Source organism: Phascolarctos cinereus, unplaced genomic scaffold (assembly GCF_003287225.1).
Source record: "Phascolarctos cinereus isolate Bilbo 61053 unplaced genomic scaffold, phaCin_HiC Scaffold_5;HRSCAF=322, whole genome shotgun sequence".
Taxonomy (NCBI): Eukaryota; Metazoa; Chordata; class Mammalia; order Diprotodontia; family Phascolarctidae; genus Phascolarctos; species Phascolarctos cinereus.
The window spans coordinates 83482531-83501115 of NW_027555958.1; the positions used below are offsets into that span (position 1 = coordinate 83482531).

An 18585-nucleotide genomic window follows, 5' to 3' on the forward strand; every position below is an offset into this window, starting at 1 on the left:
GGAGAAAAGGCAAATTTAGCTGGACATTAACATGTAGGGGAGGAGTAACATATAAAAAATGTATGTTATTCACCTAGAAGTTCTCTGCCATACATATCCTTGGAGCAGCTACTTTTGACAGGACCCTGAATTTCATGTAAGGTGGTGGGATAGAAGTAAATAGGAGAAAGTGAAGGAGCCTTTATAATATATAGGTTTTCAAAGTAAAGAAGGTAAATAAGGAGAGAACAAGAGAACACCTAGCTGTTCTTGATGAATTTTAGTCAATAGCGACATAGATGAATTCCTTCTTAGGGCATTTATAGTGTAATTGCTAAGTCACTCTTATTGATCTTTGAAAGACTTGGGACAACAAGAAAGGTTCCATAGGATTGGGGAATGGCAGTGTCTTGATTACTTTTTTAAATGGATGAAGTCTGAACATTATAGTCCAGTGAACTTCACTTTGATTCCTGGGAAAATTCTAGAAAATGCTTTTAAAGAGATCACTAGTGAACATTCAGAAAATGAAGTAGAGTTGACAGATACATCATGGCTTCATCAAGAATTGTTCATGCCAGATTAACCACATTTCCTTTTTAAATAGTATTATTAGACTGCTTTATCAGGAGAATGTCGGCAAAGCATATAGCACTAAAGTACTAAAATGTCAGCAAAATATACAGCAAAGTATTATGGTTTAGATGTAGAAATGAGGGCAAGATGATATAATTTAATTGGATAGATGAACTGGTTAAATGGCCAAACCAAACAGTATTCATTGGTGGTTAAATGTCAATTTGGAAGAAGGTGTTCAGTGGGGGTACCTCAGGGATTTCTGATTGGCTCTCTCCCGTTTAACATTTCTAACAATGATTTGGATAATTGCAGAGATAAAACTTTATCAAATTTGCAGAAGATGCAAAGCTAAAAGGGATATCTAACACACTGGATGATAGAATCAGGACCAAAAGAGATGTTGACAATCTAGTATAGTGCACAGAATTAAATAAAATGAAATTTAATAAAGATAAAGATAAAATCTTACATGTGGGCTAAAAAAGAAAATTCAGCTTCTCAAGTTCAAGATGAGGATGGTGTGGCTGGATATCAATTGATCTGATAAATAAAATTTGTGAGTTATAAAGGTAGCTTGGAACAGTGGATAGGGCTTTGGATTTAGAATCAAAGGACCTGTATTGAAATCATAGCTCTACCCATGACTGTGAGAGTAATTTTGGGCAAATGACTTCATCTCTCTGGGCTTTAGTTTCCTAATCTATAGGATGACAAAATTGGATTTGATAACCTCTAAGATCCATTTCAGCTCATAAATTTAGGGGATCATAAGGGAGCTTATAAACCTAGCCAATGGCAAGCTTAACATGAGTCAAAAGTGATGAAACAGATAAAAAATAAACTAATGCCAACTTGGGCTGAATTAAAAGCAATATTGTGTCCATCTCTGGGGATGTTATAGTCTTCAACAGAATCATATCTAGAGAGTATCTAGAGAAGAACAATCATGGTGAGGAGTCTTGAGTTCATGTCATATAAGAATCAGTTGAGGGAGCTGGGGACAATTGACCTGGAGAAGAGGGGACATAGATGGATTATGATAATACAATAATGATTTTCTAGTACCTAAAGAGCTATTATCACGTGGAAGAGTGATTCAACTTGTTGTGTTTAGTCTTGGATGGCAGAACTGGGAGCAATGGTAGGGAAGCAGCAAGGGGCAAATTCAAGCTTAATGTAAGGAAAAACTTCTTAATGAATATTGAATGAGTGACCCACTCTCCCTCATTCTCCTCCCCCCTTATTAAGGACCTACATGGTCTCTCGAACTATGTTAAGTTCTTGGAAAACAAATATAAAAGGAAATTTAGTCCCTGCTCTCAAGGAACTTTCATTCTATTGGGAGAAACAATGCAGATATGTAAGTGGTATCCAGGAAAGAACACTTTGATCCTGAAGGCTCCAAGAATGATGAGCGTGGCAATAGGAGAATAGATAACAGACTTCTTCCAGAAATACAGTGTTGATATAATCATGGTTCATGGTTCCAGAACTAGAGGGGGTATAGAGAAAAGGGAGAGGGAAGTGTTTGCCTAATTAATTAGGTAATTGGTGGAGAGATAGCCAGAGAAGAGATAGTGGAGCATGGCTTCGAGATTCCTCATATAGCAGTTAGGAAGACAGTTACCAATGTAAAGAGATTGTGGAGGCTGACTGGAGCCATCCCAAGGAGGAAAAGCTTGCCTTAGAAGGTAAGGGAGGCCTCATCACTGGAGGTCTGTCAACAAAAGTGTGTTGTAAAGAGGTGTTTTTTTTAAGGTATAACTCAGAGTTTCTGTGGAACTTTGTTATTAAATGTTTTACTGACTGCTAAAAATCATCATAGGAAGAATTGAACAATACTGTACTAGGCCTTGGCTACCACGGACAGCTACCACAGACACTATTGAACCCAAATTCTTCCTATTACAAGGGCTCAGAAAGTAAGAATGTACTTTTGGAAACCCCAGAGTGATTCTCTACACCTTTCTATAAGAAACATCATCTCTGTTGCAGACAGATATAAACAACGCATAACATGGGAAGTCTTGCCCAGTCTATGATGAGGAAAAGGGAAAGATCATTATGGTCTAGGGGCAAGGAAGATGAAGATTGTTCAGAGAAGTAAAGAAAACACTGGATTTGAAATCAGTTGTTCCTACTTTAAATCCTGGATCTGCTACTGAACACCTCAGTGATATTGAATGAGCCAATAATTGCTCAGTTACAGTGATATCAGTCTTTGCATCTCCTATTTCTTTTTAGTGATACCCTATGCCTGGCATTTCCAACTCTTTGAAGATATATACAAGGGAAGAACATATTCCAGTCACAATTACCCCAGAAAGTAAGGGCACAGAGTAACTATATGACATTGTATATGAGGATGGCTGCACACATACACTTCAGGGAATCCATGGATGAGTCAGAGAGACACTTCTTATCCCTCTACAATCTTAAAGGTCACTTATTTTCTAAGGGGAGAACAGAGTTCAGAGATGAATTGACTGTGGTTGCTTTAAGATGTCTCAAAGTATTCTAAAAATGAACTCCTATGACTAAAGATAATGCTAATATGTGATCAGTCCCATAAATGCGATCCAATTCACGATAATTATGTTTTTTTAAGAAATTAATGGTATGGATATTAAAATTTTGTGACATTGGTATAAAGTTTTATCCTTGAAGTACAGTAATGACCTTTTAATATTAGGAGTTCTTATGGGCACTAGAGACAAATTAATAAAGGAAACATTTAATGCAGTAGTGAATGATTTGGGGATACATTAATGTTAATATCAAAATCTAAACCTTTGGAGATTGAAGAGGCCAGGGTGTTTGGGTTAAGAAATTTCCTGAAAGTGGAAAGGAATCTAGAAGTTATCAATTGATGATAAATGAGATTCAGTGTAAGGAGATATCAAATTCTGTAGTTATAGGTCCAGAGGCAGCACTAGCATCAATAGATAAGAGATTAGAGATCTGATCTGCAGGAATGCACATTTACACACTGCTCTCATTAGTATTGCTAAATGCTTCTTTTGTCACTTGCTGAAATTCCAGTGAGTTTTTGTTAATTCTTATGGGCAAGGTAATAATTTAATGGAATTTCCTAGTTTCAACTTAAATATTGAACAAATCTGAGAAAGAACATGCTGAGGGGTGGTAAGGGGGGAAATGATTTCAAACAGAAGAACTTCCTTTTCTTACCATGTTGGGTCCAGCTTTGAGTCCTAGGGTTTTTTTTATTGCTTTTTAAATTGTTTATTTTTTCCAATTATATGTAAAAAAAAATTAAGCATTGTTTTAACATTTTTTTCAAATTTTGAGTTCCAAATTCTTCCTATCACCCAAGAAAAAGCAAGCAATTTGATATAGGTTATACATGTGTAGTCATGCAAAAAACATTTCCATGTAAGTCATGCTGTAAAAGAAAACACAGAAAAAAAAAGAAAAAAATTTTGATCTGCATTCAGTCTCTACCAGTTCTTTCTTTGGAGATAGCACCTTTCATTATAAGTCCTTCAGAATTGTCTTAGATCATTGTATTGCTGAGAATAGCTAAGTTATCCACAGTAGATCATAATACAATACTGTTGTTACTGTGCACAATTTTCTCTTGGTTCTGCTCATTTCACGTTGCATCAGTTCATGTAAGTCTTTCCAGGTTTTTCTTGTCCAGCCATTCCTCAATTGATAGACATGCCTCAATTTCCAATTCTTTGCCACCACTAAAAGAGCTGCTATAAATATTTTTGTACATATAGTCCTTTTTCTTTTCTTTTCTTTTTTATTTCTTTGGGATGAAGACCTAGTAGTGGTATTGCTAGGTCAAAGGGTATGCATGATTTTATAGCCCTTTGCACATAGTTCCAAATTCTTCTCCACAATGGTTAAATTAGTATACAACTTCACCAACATTTTTTTTTAATTTTCCCATATCTCCTCCAACATTTGTCATTTTCCTTTTCTATTATGTTAGCCAATTTGATAAGTGTGCAGTGCTGGTTCAGAGTTATTTTAATTTGCATTTCTCTCATCAATAGTGATTTAGAACATTTTTATATGACTATAGATAGCTTTGATTATTTTGTCTGAAAACTGCCTGTTCATATCCTTTGACCATTTATCAATTGAAAAATGGCTCTTATTTCTAGGAATTTGACTCATTTTCCTATGTTTGAAAAATGAGGTCTTTATCAGAGAAACTTGTAATTTTTTTCAGAGTTATGATTAACAATTATGTATTTCACTCTATCTTATTTCCCCCATTTATCCTACACATTCTCCTTTCACTCTGTCCATTCTCAAAAGAGGTTTGCTTCTGAATTTTACCTAACTCAATCTGCCCTCTCTTCTATCATCCCCTCCACTCCTTGTCCTTTTCTCTTCCTACTTTCCTATATGGTAAGATTGATTTCTCCACCCAACTGAGTGTGTATATTATTCCTTCTTTCAGCCAATTCCAATGAGCATAAGGTTTATATGATTCCCCTTTGCCCCATCTTCACCTTCACTGTAAAATCTCTTTCAGCCTTCTTTTATGTCAGATAATTTACCCCATTCTAACTCTCCCTTTCACTTCTCTAAGTACATTCTTCTTTCTCATCTCTTAATTTTTTCAGATGATCATCCCCATCATATTCAACTCACACCTAAGCTTCCTGTCTATGTATACTCCTTCTAATTGCCCTAATAATGAGAAAGTTTTTAGGAGTTACAAGTATTTTTTTCCATGTAGGAATGTAAACAGTTTAACCTTATTGAATCCCTTGTTATTTCTCTTTCTGTTTACCTTTTTATGCTTCTTTTAAATCTTGTATTTGAAAATCAGATTTCTATTCAGCTCTGGCCTTTTCATCAGGAGCACTTGAAAATCCTCTATTTCATTGAATGTCTATTCCCACCCCCACACCCACCCCCAGAAAGATTATACTCAGTTTTGCTGGGTAGGTGATTCTTGGTTAGTAATCCTAGCTTTTTTGCCTTTCAGAATATCATATTTCAAGTGTTCTGATCCTTTAATGTAGAAACTGCTAAATCTTGTGTTATACTGACTTGGCTCCACAATGTTTGAATTGTTTCTTTTTGGCTCCTTGCAACATTTTCTCCTTGACCTGGGAGCTCTGGAATTTGGCTGTAATATTCCTGAGAGTTTTCATTTTGGGATCTCTTTCAGGGGGTGATCAATGGATTCTTTTAGTTTATATTTTACTCTCTGGTTTTAGAACATCAGAACAGTTTTCCTTGATAATTTCTTGAAAGATGATGTCTAGGGTCTTTTTTTTTTTAAATTGTAGCTTTCAGGTAGTCTACTAATTCTTAGATTATCTCTTCTGGGTCTATTTTCCAGGTCAGTTGTTTTTCCAATGAGCTCTTTCACATTTTCATCTATTTTTTCATCTTTTGATTTTGCTTCATTGTTTCTTGATGTCTCATAAAGTCCTTAACTTCCACTTGCCCAATTCTAAATTTTAGAATTATTTTCTTTATGAGCTTTTGTACTTCCTTTTCCACTTGGCCAATTCTGCTCTTTAAGGAGTTCTTCTCTTCAGTGAATTTTTGTGTATCTTTTTCCAGCTGGCCGATTTTGCTTTTCAAGGCATTCTTCTCTTCATTGGATTTTTGTGCCTCTTTTACCATTGGGCCTATTCTGTTTTTTAAGGTGTTGTTTTCTTCAGTATTTTTGTGTGCCACTTTAACCAATCTGTTGACTCTTTTTTCATGATTTTCTTGTATCACTCTCATTTCTCTTCCCAATTTTTCTTCTACCTCTCTTCCTTCATTTTAAAAATCCTTTTTGAGCTCTCCCATGGCCTGGGGCCAATGCATATTTTCCTTTGAGGCACTGGATGTAGAGGTTTTGACTTTGTTATCTTCTTCTGAGTTTGTGTTTTGATCTTCGGTGTCACCTTTCTATAGTCAGGATGTGGTTTTTTTTTCTGCTGTTTGCTCATTTTCCAGCCTATTTCTTGACTTTTAACTCTATGCTAAAATGGGGGTCTGCTTCCATAGTGGAGGGGACATCATCCCAAGCTTCAAGTTTTTTGTGCAGCTGTTTTCAGAGGTAATTCTAGGGAACCTGTAAGTTTTTGGTTTTTCCAAGGGAGTATGATCTATCTAGAAAGAGGTGTGTTTATTACTCTCCTGTACTGCACATTGATCTCTTTTCCATTGTAGAACTGTGACATGGGTCCCGGCTTCACTGTGGGCACAAGCTCTAGGTTGCTAGTGCTCTTCTTTTCCCTGGGACTCAGACACAGGACCTCAATCCACATCCAAGTAGAAGCAACAAGACAGAGTGTTGCCCCTGGTGTCAGCAAAAAGACCACTTCCGACCAGTTGTCTCATCTCCTTACCATCTGTGGGCTGAGAGTTCTGCCACTGCTACCCCTGATTCAGTCACACCCCCCCCACAAGGCCTGCTATGGGTTTGCTATCCACTGAAGCCTTGACTACTGTACTCTACTCTCACCCTTTTGAAATGGACCTTTCTTGCTGAACTTCTAAGTTGTCTTGGGCTGGAAAATTGTTTCACTTTGTCCTTTTGTGTGTTCTGCTGCTCTAGAATTTGTTTTGAGGCATTATTTAAAGGTATTTGGAGAGGTTTGGGGGAGCAAGCTTAGGCAAGTCCCTGCCTTTGTTCTGCCATCTTGGCTCTATTTCCCCCCAGGTATGTTTTGGCCAGTGCAGTAGTATCACACGAAGAATCCTTATTCACATTCTTATGAAAGAAGAAACCCTAGCAGCTGGTGGTAGTATCTGCAGATGGCAGTAAATCAGCAGGAAGCATCCCAGGGGCATAGAATAGCAACAGTTTTACAGACCAGCAACAATCAGCAGCTTCAGAGATAGAGAGAGACAACAGCTACAGAGTAAAGCTGGAGACAGGCACAGTTGGCTATTGGGGAATGGAGCCTTAAGGGTTTTTACAACTAAGAGAATGACCCTGGATGTGAATTGTCCAGGGAGTATTCCTTCTCTGTCAGGTGGCATGGAGAACAATATGTTTTGGAGTTCAGAGGGATTTTTCCTGTTTATTTACTTTGCTATTCTGCTTTAAATAAAAGTTTCGCTTTTGATTTATCATTCTTACTCTTTGGATAGCTGTATGACCCTGAGCAAATCACTCAATCCTGTTTCCTCATCTGTAAAATGACTGATTCTAGACCTAGCACTCTGTCCACTGTGTACCTGGCTGCCTCAAAGAAGTTAAATCCACATGGAATTGGTGCCCATCTGACTTGGGGGATTTCTGAAGACCACACATATCACCATACACTCCCCTGATGAAAATGTTTTCATATGGAGATGAAGAGGTCTAAAGGGAACGTGGAAGTGACAAAAAACAACACATACACTTTTTTTCTGGTCATAGAATCACAAATTTAGAGCTGCAAGGGACTCTTTTACTTCATAGATTAGGAAACTGTCACCTAAATAGGTTGGTAATTATCCATGTGGTAGAGCTAGGATTTGAATCTCAGTTTTAAGAATCCAACCCAGCCTGGATCACTGCCTTGTCATGGCAGAGGGGCTTGCATAGCTTAATGTAACTCTGAGTTATGCCATGCAGTGTTACACAAGATGAACAGATCATAGTGGAGGTCTGACAAAAGTCACTGGAGTCACTGGAGAAGGAAATGGCAAGCCATTCCAATATCTTAACCAAGAAAACCCCATAGACAGCACCGGCATGCTATGGTCCATAAGGTCACAAAGAGTCAGACACAACTGAACTATTTAACAACAACCTCAGAATCCAAATGTAGTGCTTTTTGCATGACAGCAGGCTGCAATGGCAGAGCAGCTTGCTGTCCTGAATTCTCTTTGGCAAAAAGCTGTGAGAGATGCACTAAGAAAGGAAGGAAATAAGTATTCATTAATGTCTTACTGCCAGGCACTGTGCTAAGTACTTTACAATTATGATTTCATTTTATCTTCACAGCAACTCTGGGAGGTAGGTGCTATGATTATCCGTATTTTACAATTGAGGAAGCTGAGGTAGATAGAGGTTAAATGACTTGCCTAAGGCACATAATTATTAAGTGTCTGGACTGGATTTGAACTCAAGTCATCTTGACTGCAGGTCTAGCACTCTATGCACTGTACCACCTAGCAGTCCAAGGGATAATGGAAAGAACATTTAACTTAAGAGTTAAAAGAAAGCTTGGTTTGAACATCAGCCCTATTACTTCTCCAGCCCTAATACTCCCAAACTATGTGAACAAGGACATATCACTTAACCTCTCTGTGCCTCAAAAAGGTAATTTTGTTGTATATCTTGTTAACATGGGTTCTGTGATGACTGTGCTCTATATTAGAACTTCCCTTCTTCTCAGGGGAGTAGGACAACAGAGTCTTTTGTTAAGGGGCTCTTTTATTAACAGTCTTCATAGCGTTAATGTGAAGAAAGCATTTTATAAACCTTCAACGTGAGTTGCCATTATTGGGACAATAACACCACTCTAGCAACAACTAATCCTAACAACAGAGGAACTTATTTTCCATGGAGGCATCCTCATAGCAAGGAGCTAATCCAATAGCCTTCTAATTGCCCTCCTGACTATTCCAGGAACAACTCTCCATCTCTTGGCTCCAGCCATTTTCTCTGGCTATCCCTCAACCCTGGAATGCTCTTCTTCCTCCTCTCCAAATACTAACTTTTTTGCCTTCCTTTAAGTTCCAATTAAACTTTCCCCTTCTACAGGAAGCCTTCCCTAACCCTTCTTAATTCATGTGCTTTCCCTCTGTTAATTACTTCCTATTTATCCTGTATGTAGCTTGCCTCGTATATGTTTTCTCATTCTTTCCCATTATGTTGTAAACTTCTTGAGGGCAGAGACTGTCTTTTGCCTCTTTTTGTATTCCCAGTGCTTAGCACAGAACCTGGCACTTAAAAAATGTTTATTGAATGAATGAATGAATGAATGGATGGATGGATGGATGGTCTACCTGCTTTTCCTGTCTCTCAACTCTAATCTATCCTCCACTCAGCTACCAAAGTAATTTTCCTAAAGCACAAGTGTTATTATGTCACTCTATTACTCAATCAATTTCAATGACTTCCTATTGCTTCCAAGAAAAAAATATTACATGCTGTGTTTGACTTTAAAGCTCTTCACAATCTGAACCCTTTCTGCCTTTCAGTCTTCTTACGCTTTATCCATAACCATGTATTTTACAGTCTAACAACAACGGCTGTCTTGTTGTTCCTCACACATGGCGCTCCATCCTCTATCTCCATGCCTCTTCACTGGTGGTCTTCCATGCCTGGGCTGCTTTCCCTCCTCACTTCTTGGCTTCTTTTAAGCCTAGGCTAAAATCTCACCATCTCTTGGAGATTTTTCCTGTCCCACTACTCCAGCTATTAATCACTTTCTTTGACAATTACCTTCATTTTACACTGAAGATATCCAGTATATATGTAGTTATCTGCATGTTGACTCTGCCAAACGTTAGAGGTATCCACACACCAACAGTTTGTTAGTTCAGGTCCAATTTTAGGACAAAATGAGGCAATAGCAGCTCATTGAGCAATTAACAAAAGTTTTACTTAACCCTAAGGCAGCAAGGATATGAAATAAGGATATAGTAATGACCCTTAACTTTTCTGGATTCAAACCTCCCCATCTCCATATGAAAACATTTACATGAAGGTAGGGTATGGTGACATGGGTGGTCTCAGAAATCTACCAAGTCAGATGGGGACCACTTTCATGTGGATTTAATTTCTTTGAGGCAGGCAGGTACACAATGGATAGAAATACTAGATCTAGAGTCAGAAAGACCTGAGTTCAAATCAAGCCTCCATCATTTACTATCTATACAACCTTGAAAAAGTTCCTTAACCTCTGTCTGTCTCAGTTTCCTCAGCTGTAAAATGGAGGTAAGAATAGCACCTATATCTCAGAGTTGGTTTGGGGACCAAATGAGATAATATTTAAAAAGCACACTGCAAACCTTAAAGTGATATGTAAATCTTCTTCTTCTTCTTCTTCTTCTTCTTCTTCTTCTTCTTCTTCTTCTTCTGCTGCTGCTGCTGCTGCTGCTGCTGCTGCTATGTCTCTACCATTAGAATGTGAGGTGCTTGAGGGCCAGGACTCCTTTCCCCCTTTTCTTTATATCCCCAAAGTTTAGCACGTGTCTCACATACAGTTGGTAATTAATAAATCCTTATTGACTGACCGAATGATTGAGATAGAATGAGAAGGATGAAGACTGAGAAAGACTGGGTTGTTGATAAGTTTGGAGTGAGCAGTTTCAGTTGAATAGTGATGTGGGAAGCTATATTGTAAAGGGTTGAATAGTGCATGAGCAGAGAAAAAATAGAGGAAAATATCATAGACAACGTTTTCTAGGAATTTGGCTGAGAAAGAGAAGAGAGATGTAGGATAAGAGCTTGAGAGGATAATACAGTCTAGTAAGGGTTTTTCAAGGATAGGGATGACTTGGGCATATTTGGAGGCAGTAGAGGAGGAACTAGTAGATAAGGAGAGGTTGAAGATTATAGAGAAGGGGGATTATTGAGGTTACAATCTGCAGGAAGAAATGTGAGTAAATGGGGATGAGGGCATTTGTAGGGGGTTTGACCTTGGCAAACACTACATTGTTAAAGACTATGGAGAAGGAGAAGAAAGTAAGTAAAGATGTTAAGGATTTATGAGATGAAGAGGAGAGAAGAGGGAGCTTCTGTTAAATGGTCTCAATTTTCTCAGTAAAATAAGATACAGGATCCTCAGCCGAGAGGGAGGAAATAAAGGGGGTGGGGAGGTTACAGGAGACCTGAGGAAAGAGAAAAAGGGCTGGAGTAGCTTCTATGGAGAAAGAGGGTGTCAATTAGAAAAGTATGAAAAACCTGCTTTTCTCAAGAGGGCTCAGGTCAAGTGAGATTAAATTAATTTGGAGTGTATGCAGTTAGCACAGTTGCATGACTTCTAGTTCCATTCAATGACAAATGAGTAGGAAAGCAAGTGGTAGAAGTAATACTGGACTGAGGTTTGGCAAGGGATGTGCAGCAACAGGACAAGGACCTAAGGGAGTTAATTGACTAACCATAGGATTCAGATTGGTAAGGGAAGAAAATTAAGTCAGAGCAGGAATTATTAATGGCCTGAGAAAATCCTGAAGGGTAGAAAAATTAGTGGACCCAAAAAGGTTGAAGAATTGGTTTAGGAGTGATTAGGCGAGGAGAGTTAGAATAATGAGGCTATGGTAGTATCAAGGAATGTTAGAGTTTTAATTACAGAAATAGAAAATTGTGGATAATGGTGAGATCTACTGTTAGCCCATTTCTTTCTGTGACTAAAATGGGATGATGGAGTACCTTACAAAATTGTAGGAAGCTGAGAAATTTTGAGGCAGGAGAGTTTGAAGTGGCATCATTACGGGTGTTGAAGTCCTCTAGTATAAGGTTAGGGATTAGGAAAGAGGCAAATATGGTGAGCCAGGTGCTGAACTCCTTCAGAAAGGAGGGATAATGACCTGGAGTTTCCTACACAACAGCCACCATGACTTAGATTAGGTGGAAATTTTTTTATTGAAGTGAACTTCAGAGAAAGAAAAATTATATAATGTTAGCAAGGAAATGGTAATAGAAAGCAAGGCTTATCCTTACTCCCTTCCAGAAACAGTGTGGTGCGGGGTAGGGGTGGGGAGGAGTGGGAATGAAGTCTTCTGTAGCCAGTGCTAGAGAGGAAAACAAAAGACTCAGTGTCATTGGGGGAAGCCCGTTACTGATACCTAATGGAGAATGAAAGGAAAAAGTCCACAATACAGACCTCTGTTTGCTATGGAGAAGCGATTGCAAAAAGTACAATGGAAAAGGAGGTGGGCAGGAATGATGTGAAATGTGGGTGGAGAAAGGTGTAGGAGTGTGAGAATAGGGGAACGGGAGTTGGGGATAATTTGCTCATATGTGGTCAGTATTTGAGTAATAGAGGGAGAGGAACAGGTGGTAGTGGGAGATTGTTAGACAGGGGGTAATAATAGGAGATGAAGAGTAATGCTTTCAGTCTTGAGACTGCACAAGGGGTCTTGTTGCTGGGCAAGGCCCATAGTATGCGGGACATCAGTCTTCATGCCTAATCTTCCTGTGGCTAGAGGATAGCCAGAGCTGTAAACCTACTTCAACTGCCTGAGAGTGCTGGGCATGATCTGAATCTGGGTCACTCCCAGCCTGCTTTTCTGGTGTGACTAGAGTGAGAGGAAAGCTTTAAAGAATTACAACTAATAGTTATGAAATGATCAGTTCAATTAAACAGGAAAAAAGTCTGATACAATGGGAAAAGCATTGGACTGAGAATCTGGGGTCCTTAGTTTGAATAGCAGCCCTGCCACTGCTGTGACCCTTTGGGCACCTATAAAATATGCAGGAATTAGACCAGATGGCTTCTAAGATTCCTTCCAGCTCCAAATCTGTGATCCTATGAATTTTTAACTGTCTGCTGTTTTCTAGGTACAATGCTGGAGATGCCAAACAGAGCAACAAAAAACAATCCCTTCCCTCAAGGGGCTTACCTTTAGTGGAAAGCTAGAAGATAATCTTGCTATTAGTAATCTTCCAGATATAGTTGAGGGCCGAATTTTCTTGTGTTTTTTAACTTTTCTCATCAACAAATAAATGTTAAATACCACATCAGGGTCTCCTGGATAACTGGAAGCTAAAGAAATAGTAAAATAAGTTAATATCAACAGAGAGAAAAGATAACAACATGTACTCCAAAGAAGCAAGTTCAAATCAAGTCTGAATGAGGTCTTCAATAAATAGGGGTGGGGAACCTGCAGCCTCTAGGCCACATGTGGTCTTCTAGGTCCTCAAGTGGGGCCCTTTGATTGAATCCAAACTTCACAGAACAAAATGAAAGGTTTTGTTTTCTACCTCTGGTTTAGAACAAGGGTTCCTTAACCATTATTTTTATGGACCCACTTCCATAGTGTGGTGATGCCTAAAGACCCCTTCTTCGAATAATGTTTTTAATGCATAAAATAAAATACCTAAGATTGCAAAAGAAATTTTTATATTAAAACAAGGTAATAAAATATTTTTATAAAGTTTATAGAGCCATGGTTAAGAACCAGGAGGTTTATAAAAAGTTTGACAAACGATTAATCTAGATATACCAAGTCTTACAGCATCAGTGTCTCCATACAAAGGTAATTGTTCATTAGCCCATCTACAAAGCAGAATGCAAAGTGTTTCATCCCTACTATTGAATCAAGCATATTTTCTGACTGAAAGAGCGACAAGTAAACAGGAAACCAGCTCTGCCACTGAAGAGAAACAAAGAAACAAACTCTCCTATTTCTAGCCCTGGGTGAAATATGAATGCATTAGGGAATGAGGAGTTCTCAATAAGCTGGGGGATGCTGCACTCACCTTCTCTGGGCCTTTTCCAAGGTTTTGGCTATCAGTGGGGGCATCGCCATCTGCTAGAAAAACATAAACACAAGCAGGCACCTGTCTTGGTATAGAAGAATATGGACAAATCACTACCAATTAAAAACTATAAGTCAAATAGTCCCTCTTTTCAATCAGAAAACAAACCATCTTGATTCATTGAACCTAAAGAGGTTCTAGTTGGAGCAGCATCTAGAGCACCAGATCCAATAGTCTCATTCTCTTTGTCTATGAAATGAAGGGTTTGGAAGGATGTCATTTCAGGTCCTTCCAGCTCTAACTATAAGATGGTAGAATGTAAGCTCCTTGAGGGCAGAAACTCTGTCATCTTTATATTTGTATCCCTAGTGCACAGCACAGTGCCTGCCATGTAGTTGGTGACTGATAGATGCTTATTGATTCATCTTTTGAGTAACAACATTTAAGAAGCATTAATTGTGTATAAAACACTCTTCTGGATGACAGAGCAGATACCAAGTTTATTATGAAACAAGTGACATCACGGAACAAAAAAGAATTGTGTCCCAAGTCCATAGATTCATTACCTTCTGCTGACTGGGGAAGGCTTGTAGCTAGCATCTCACCACTTTAAGAGAATGACACCTGGGCTTTACTTTTCTCTCTCTAGTGTTTTCCTGACTTTTTCCTTTATAAAATCTCCCTGGCTTTTGACCTAATATTCCCAGATGCAGATTAGATAAGAACAGTATGAAAAAGGCCTACATCTTGAGTCCTAAGATCTCAGATCAAATCATGACTCTACCATTTAGTACCTGTGCGACATTTGTTAAATCATGTCATGCTGGCCCCAGGTTTCCAATCCATATAAGGTGATGGGGAGAGGGGAGTAGATCTCTGAGGTCCTTCCAAGCTCCAAACTCTGTAATCCTGTATTCCACCATGTCTCCTGCATCTGTTACCCTAGGGGACCTACAGCTTTTTACCTCAGGGTTTATTGAGTAGCATCCTAGATTGTTAGAATGAAAAAAGGTACTTACGTGTTTTCCTCCAAGCTACATGATTACCTTCCTACCTTCTCACCTTGTATGGGGCTATGAAGGGAAGAGGGGACACAGGAGAACTTTGCTATACACATTGGTTACATTTTCCATAGCTCATAAGTGTTGCCATGCAAATCCAAACCTATTTTTACATTGCATAAATTAGCTTTTAAAAATGAACTTAGAATTTTACATTTGAAAATTACATTTGTACATTTAGATTTACATGGCAGAAATCACAATCTTTTATATATTTATTTTATGTCCCCTCATTATATGTTAAACAATTTTTAACACTTTTTTTAAGTTTTGAGTTCCAAATTCTATTCTTCCTTCCCTCCCTTCCTCTCCCCCCACTCCCTGACATAGCAAGCAGTCAGATACAGGTTATACATGTATAATCATGTAAAACATTTCCATATTAATCATCTGTGTTTCCTAATAAAGAAATCTTTGACCACCACTGCCTAACAATCACATTGGCTCTTTTCAGGAGCAAAAATTAGTATTTATTCTTTGTTATTTGGGGTGAAATAGTATTCATTTTTTGTGCCACCACACCAATTTCTGTCCATTACAATGATGCCACTTCACCATAGTCACAATATGAAAGTCACTGTTCGATTGTGGACCCTTGTCTACTCAGAAAGAAAGAAAAAAAAACACCATTTGTCAAAAGTTATGTCTTGTTGGGAAAATTCCTATTGGTGTTCTAGAGAAAGTGAATAATTAACAGTGCTTTATGGGAGCATTATGTGTTCATCATAAGAAAGTTTATTAACTAACCCTGATGGCTAACAGGAGTTCTTTCTCTTTTAGATGAAGAAGAGAGACTGCCACTTGAAAGCCTAGACTCCTTTTTTCCACTGAAGCTCAGGAACTGCAGATTTATACCCTCAGCTTTTGGTTGATGGTTTTCAACAAACAAAATGGATAGCAACTTAAAGAATGTTGTCATCATAGCTATTGGATTTCTGTTTCTATTTACAGCTTATGGAGCTCTTCAGAATCTACAGGTAGGTGTCTATTTAACTTAGATACCTCGAGGTCTTCAAAGGGCATGTGTACCTATCCATTTCTTGGCCTCTGTAGGTACCACCTAAGGATCAAAGTGGCTTGCCCATGGCCACACAGATAGCATCAAATGGGACTGAATTTATATCATCTCAATAGGAGAGCAATGTTCCATGAATAAAATGAAATGGGATAGATTTCAATCAAATTGGTATTCCTTTTTCTAAGATCTTCTAAAATGAAATGTTTTTATTTTATTTGTAACACTGTTTTCCCAATTATGTTCTCACTGGGTCTTGCCAACAAAATTAATCACTTTTTCAATTAAATTTTTCAATTTTTATTTTCAGTTCCAATTTCTCTCCCTCCCTAAATTGCTCCTTCATCTATTGAGAAGGGACAAAATACAATACAAATGGTATTTGTGAAGTCACGCAAAATATATTTCCAAATTAGGCATATTACAAAAAAAAACAAGAAAAATAAAGTGAAAAAGTATGCTTCAATCTGCACTCAAAGCTCATCTCTTCTTTCTCTGGAGTTGGATAACATTTTTCCCGAGTCCTTTGGAATTGTCACAAGCCACTGTATTGATTGAGAGCAGTGAAGTGGCAGCTAAGTGGTTCAGTAGATTGAGCACTTGGCCTGGAGTGATGAAGACCTGAGTTCAAATCTGGCCTCAGACACATCCTAGCTGTATGACCCTGGGCAAGTCACTTAATTCTTTTTGCCTCGATTTCCCCATCTATAAAATGAGCTAGAGAAGGAAATGGCAAACCACTCTAGTATCTTTGCCAAGAAAACCCCAAATGGGCTCACAAAGAGTTGGACACAACTGAATGACTAAACAACAACAAATTGTATCGATTAGAGTAGCTAAGTATTTCACAACTGATGATTATTACAATATTGCTGTTGCTGAGTACAATGTTCCCCTAGCTTTGTCCACTTCACTTTGCATCAAATTTATGTCTTCCTAGGTTTTTCCAAACCCACCTCCACCATTTGTTACAGCACCATAATATTTCATAACCAATCATGTACCAAAACTTGTTCATCTATTTCCCCAATTGATGGGCATCCTCTCAGTTTCCAATTCTTTGTCACCACAAGTAGAACCACTATAAAATTTTTATAGATATGCATCCTTTTACTTTTTTCTTTGTTCCCTTTGTATAGAGCTAGCAGTAGTATTGCTGGATCAAAGGATATACAGTTTTTATAGCCCTTTGGGCTTAGTTCCAAATTGTTCTCCAGAATTGGTTGGACCACTTAATAGCTCCACTAATAATGTATCTATGAAATAAATGATATTGAACTCTTGGATAAGGATTGCAAACACCTGGGATTAATGATTTGGAATGTGATTTTTTTAGCCTTCTTTTATAGTAGTTAAGACAAGTAAAACAAATCATTGTGACCCATCCTGTATTTTGAACAATTTGATTTTTGAGGTCAGATTCTATTACATGAATCCACTAAAATATCGTAAAAATTAGATGATGCTTTTAGGTTAGACCCTGGGCAAACTTGTGAAGTAGATACAGTTCTGTCATGATGCCTCCCCCCCCCTTTTTTTTGTCTCTTGTGTGTCCTGCAACATTATCCTTTCTTCTTCTAGTCCTGGTGCCCTCACCTATCAAAAGCTACTTAACTGGCAGAAAAAGATATATCAGTCATTTTTACCTTAGTATGGAATGAAATGCCCTTCCAGGGACATTTGCTTTTCTTAGAATTTTTTAAAGATTATTCAATGAGAAATTGTTTGTTTGTTTAATGTTAAAGGTATTTCAGATACTTCTATAGGAAAGAGATTTGAAAAGATGTCACTCTGAGCAGTGCTTCTTTGTGATATCTCTGAAATTAAAAAAAATTTAGCTACTATGTGGTCTAATTGCTATTTTAGCTGACCCTAAGTATATTCATTGACAATATAGTACCAACTGAGCTTTTTGAGGTTAGAATTATCGTTTGTAAGGCAGCTAGGTGGCACAATGGACAGAATGCCAGTCCTGGAATCAGCAAGACTCATCTTCCTGAGTTCAAATCTGCCCTTAGACACATCTTAGCTGTGTGACCTTGTGCAAGTCACTTAACCCTGTTTGTCTCAGTTTCCTCATCTGTAAAATGTGCTGGAAAAAGAAATGGCAAACTACTCTAGTATCTTTGCCAAGAAAACCTCAAATGGGGTCACAAAGTCAGACATGACCAAAAACAACTCAACAACAACCACATTACATTATTATAATTTGCAATATTTTTTGGCATTTCTGATGATGTTTTTGTGTTCACTAGCATCATGAGCTAGTGAACAACATGATAACTGATATTTACATAGTGCTTTAAAGAACTAAATACAAAACCACATTTGAGCTTCACAAATTTTTGAAGTAGGAACTACAAGAACTGTTGCCATTTTCCAGGTGAGAAGAACTGAGATTCAAACCTTGAAAGGCAATATAGTGTAGTGAATAGGAGTCTGAATTTGGAATCAGAAAGACCAGGGTTCAAACCTTGTCTTAGATAGTTACTACTTATATGAGGCTGGGCAATTCTTTTAACCTTTCTGTGCCTCAGTTCCCTCATCTGTAAAAAAGATGGAGTTGGACATGATGGCTTCTAAAATTCATAGCT

The 18585-nt window shown here is 38.0% G+C and overlaps 1 protein-coding gene across 2 annotated transcripts in view; it reads left to right on the forward strand.

The window, feature by feature from the left end:
• Positions 1 to 18585, forward strand: part of LOC110196910 (protein unc-93 homolog A-like) — an 81516-nt gene that overhangs the window by 12996 nt on the left and 49935 nt on the right. The window contains exons 1-2 of one of the 2 annotated variants that reach the window (XM_020970360.1): positions 1966 to 2249; positions 15757 to 15953. In XM_020970360.1, the coding sequence (XP_020826019.1) occupies positions 15867 to 15953 (87 nt within the window). In that variant the 5' untranslated portion in view covers positions 1966 to 2249; positions 15757 to 15866. Of the gene's footprint in view, positions 1 to 1965; positions 2250 to 15756; positions 15954 to 18585 lie in introns of those variants that run through there. The other variant, XM_020970359.1, reaches the window with a different exon arrangement.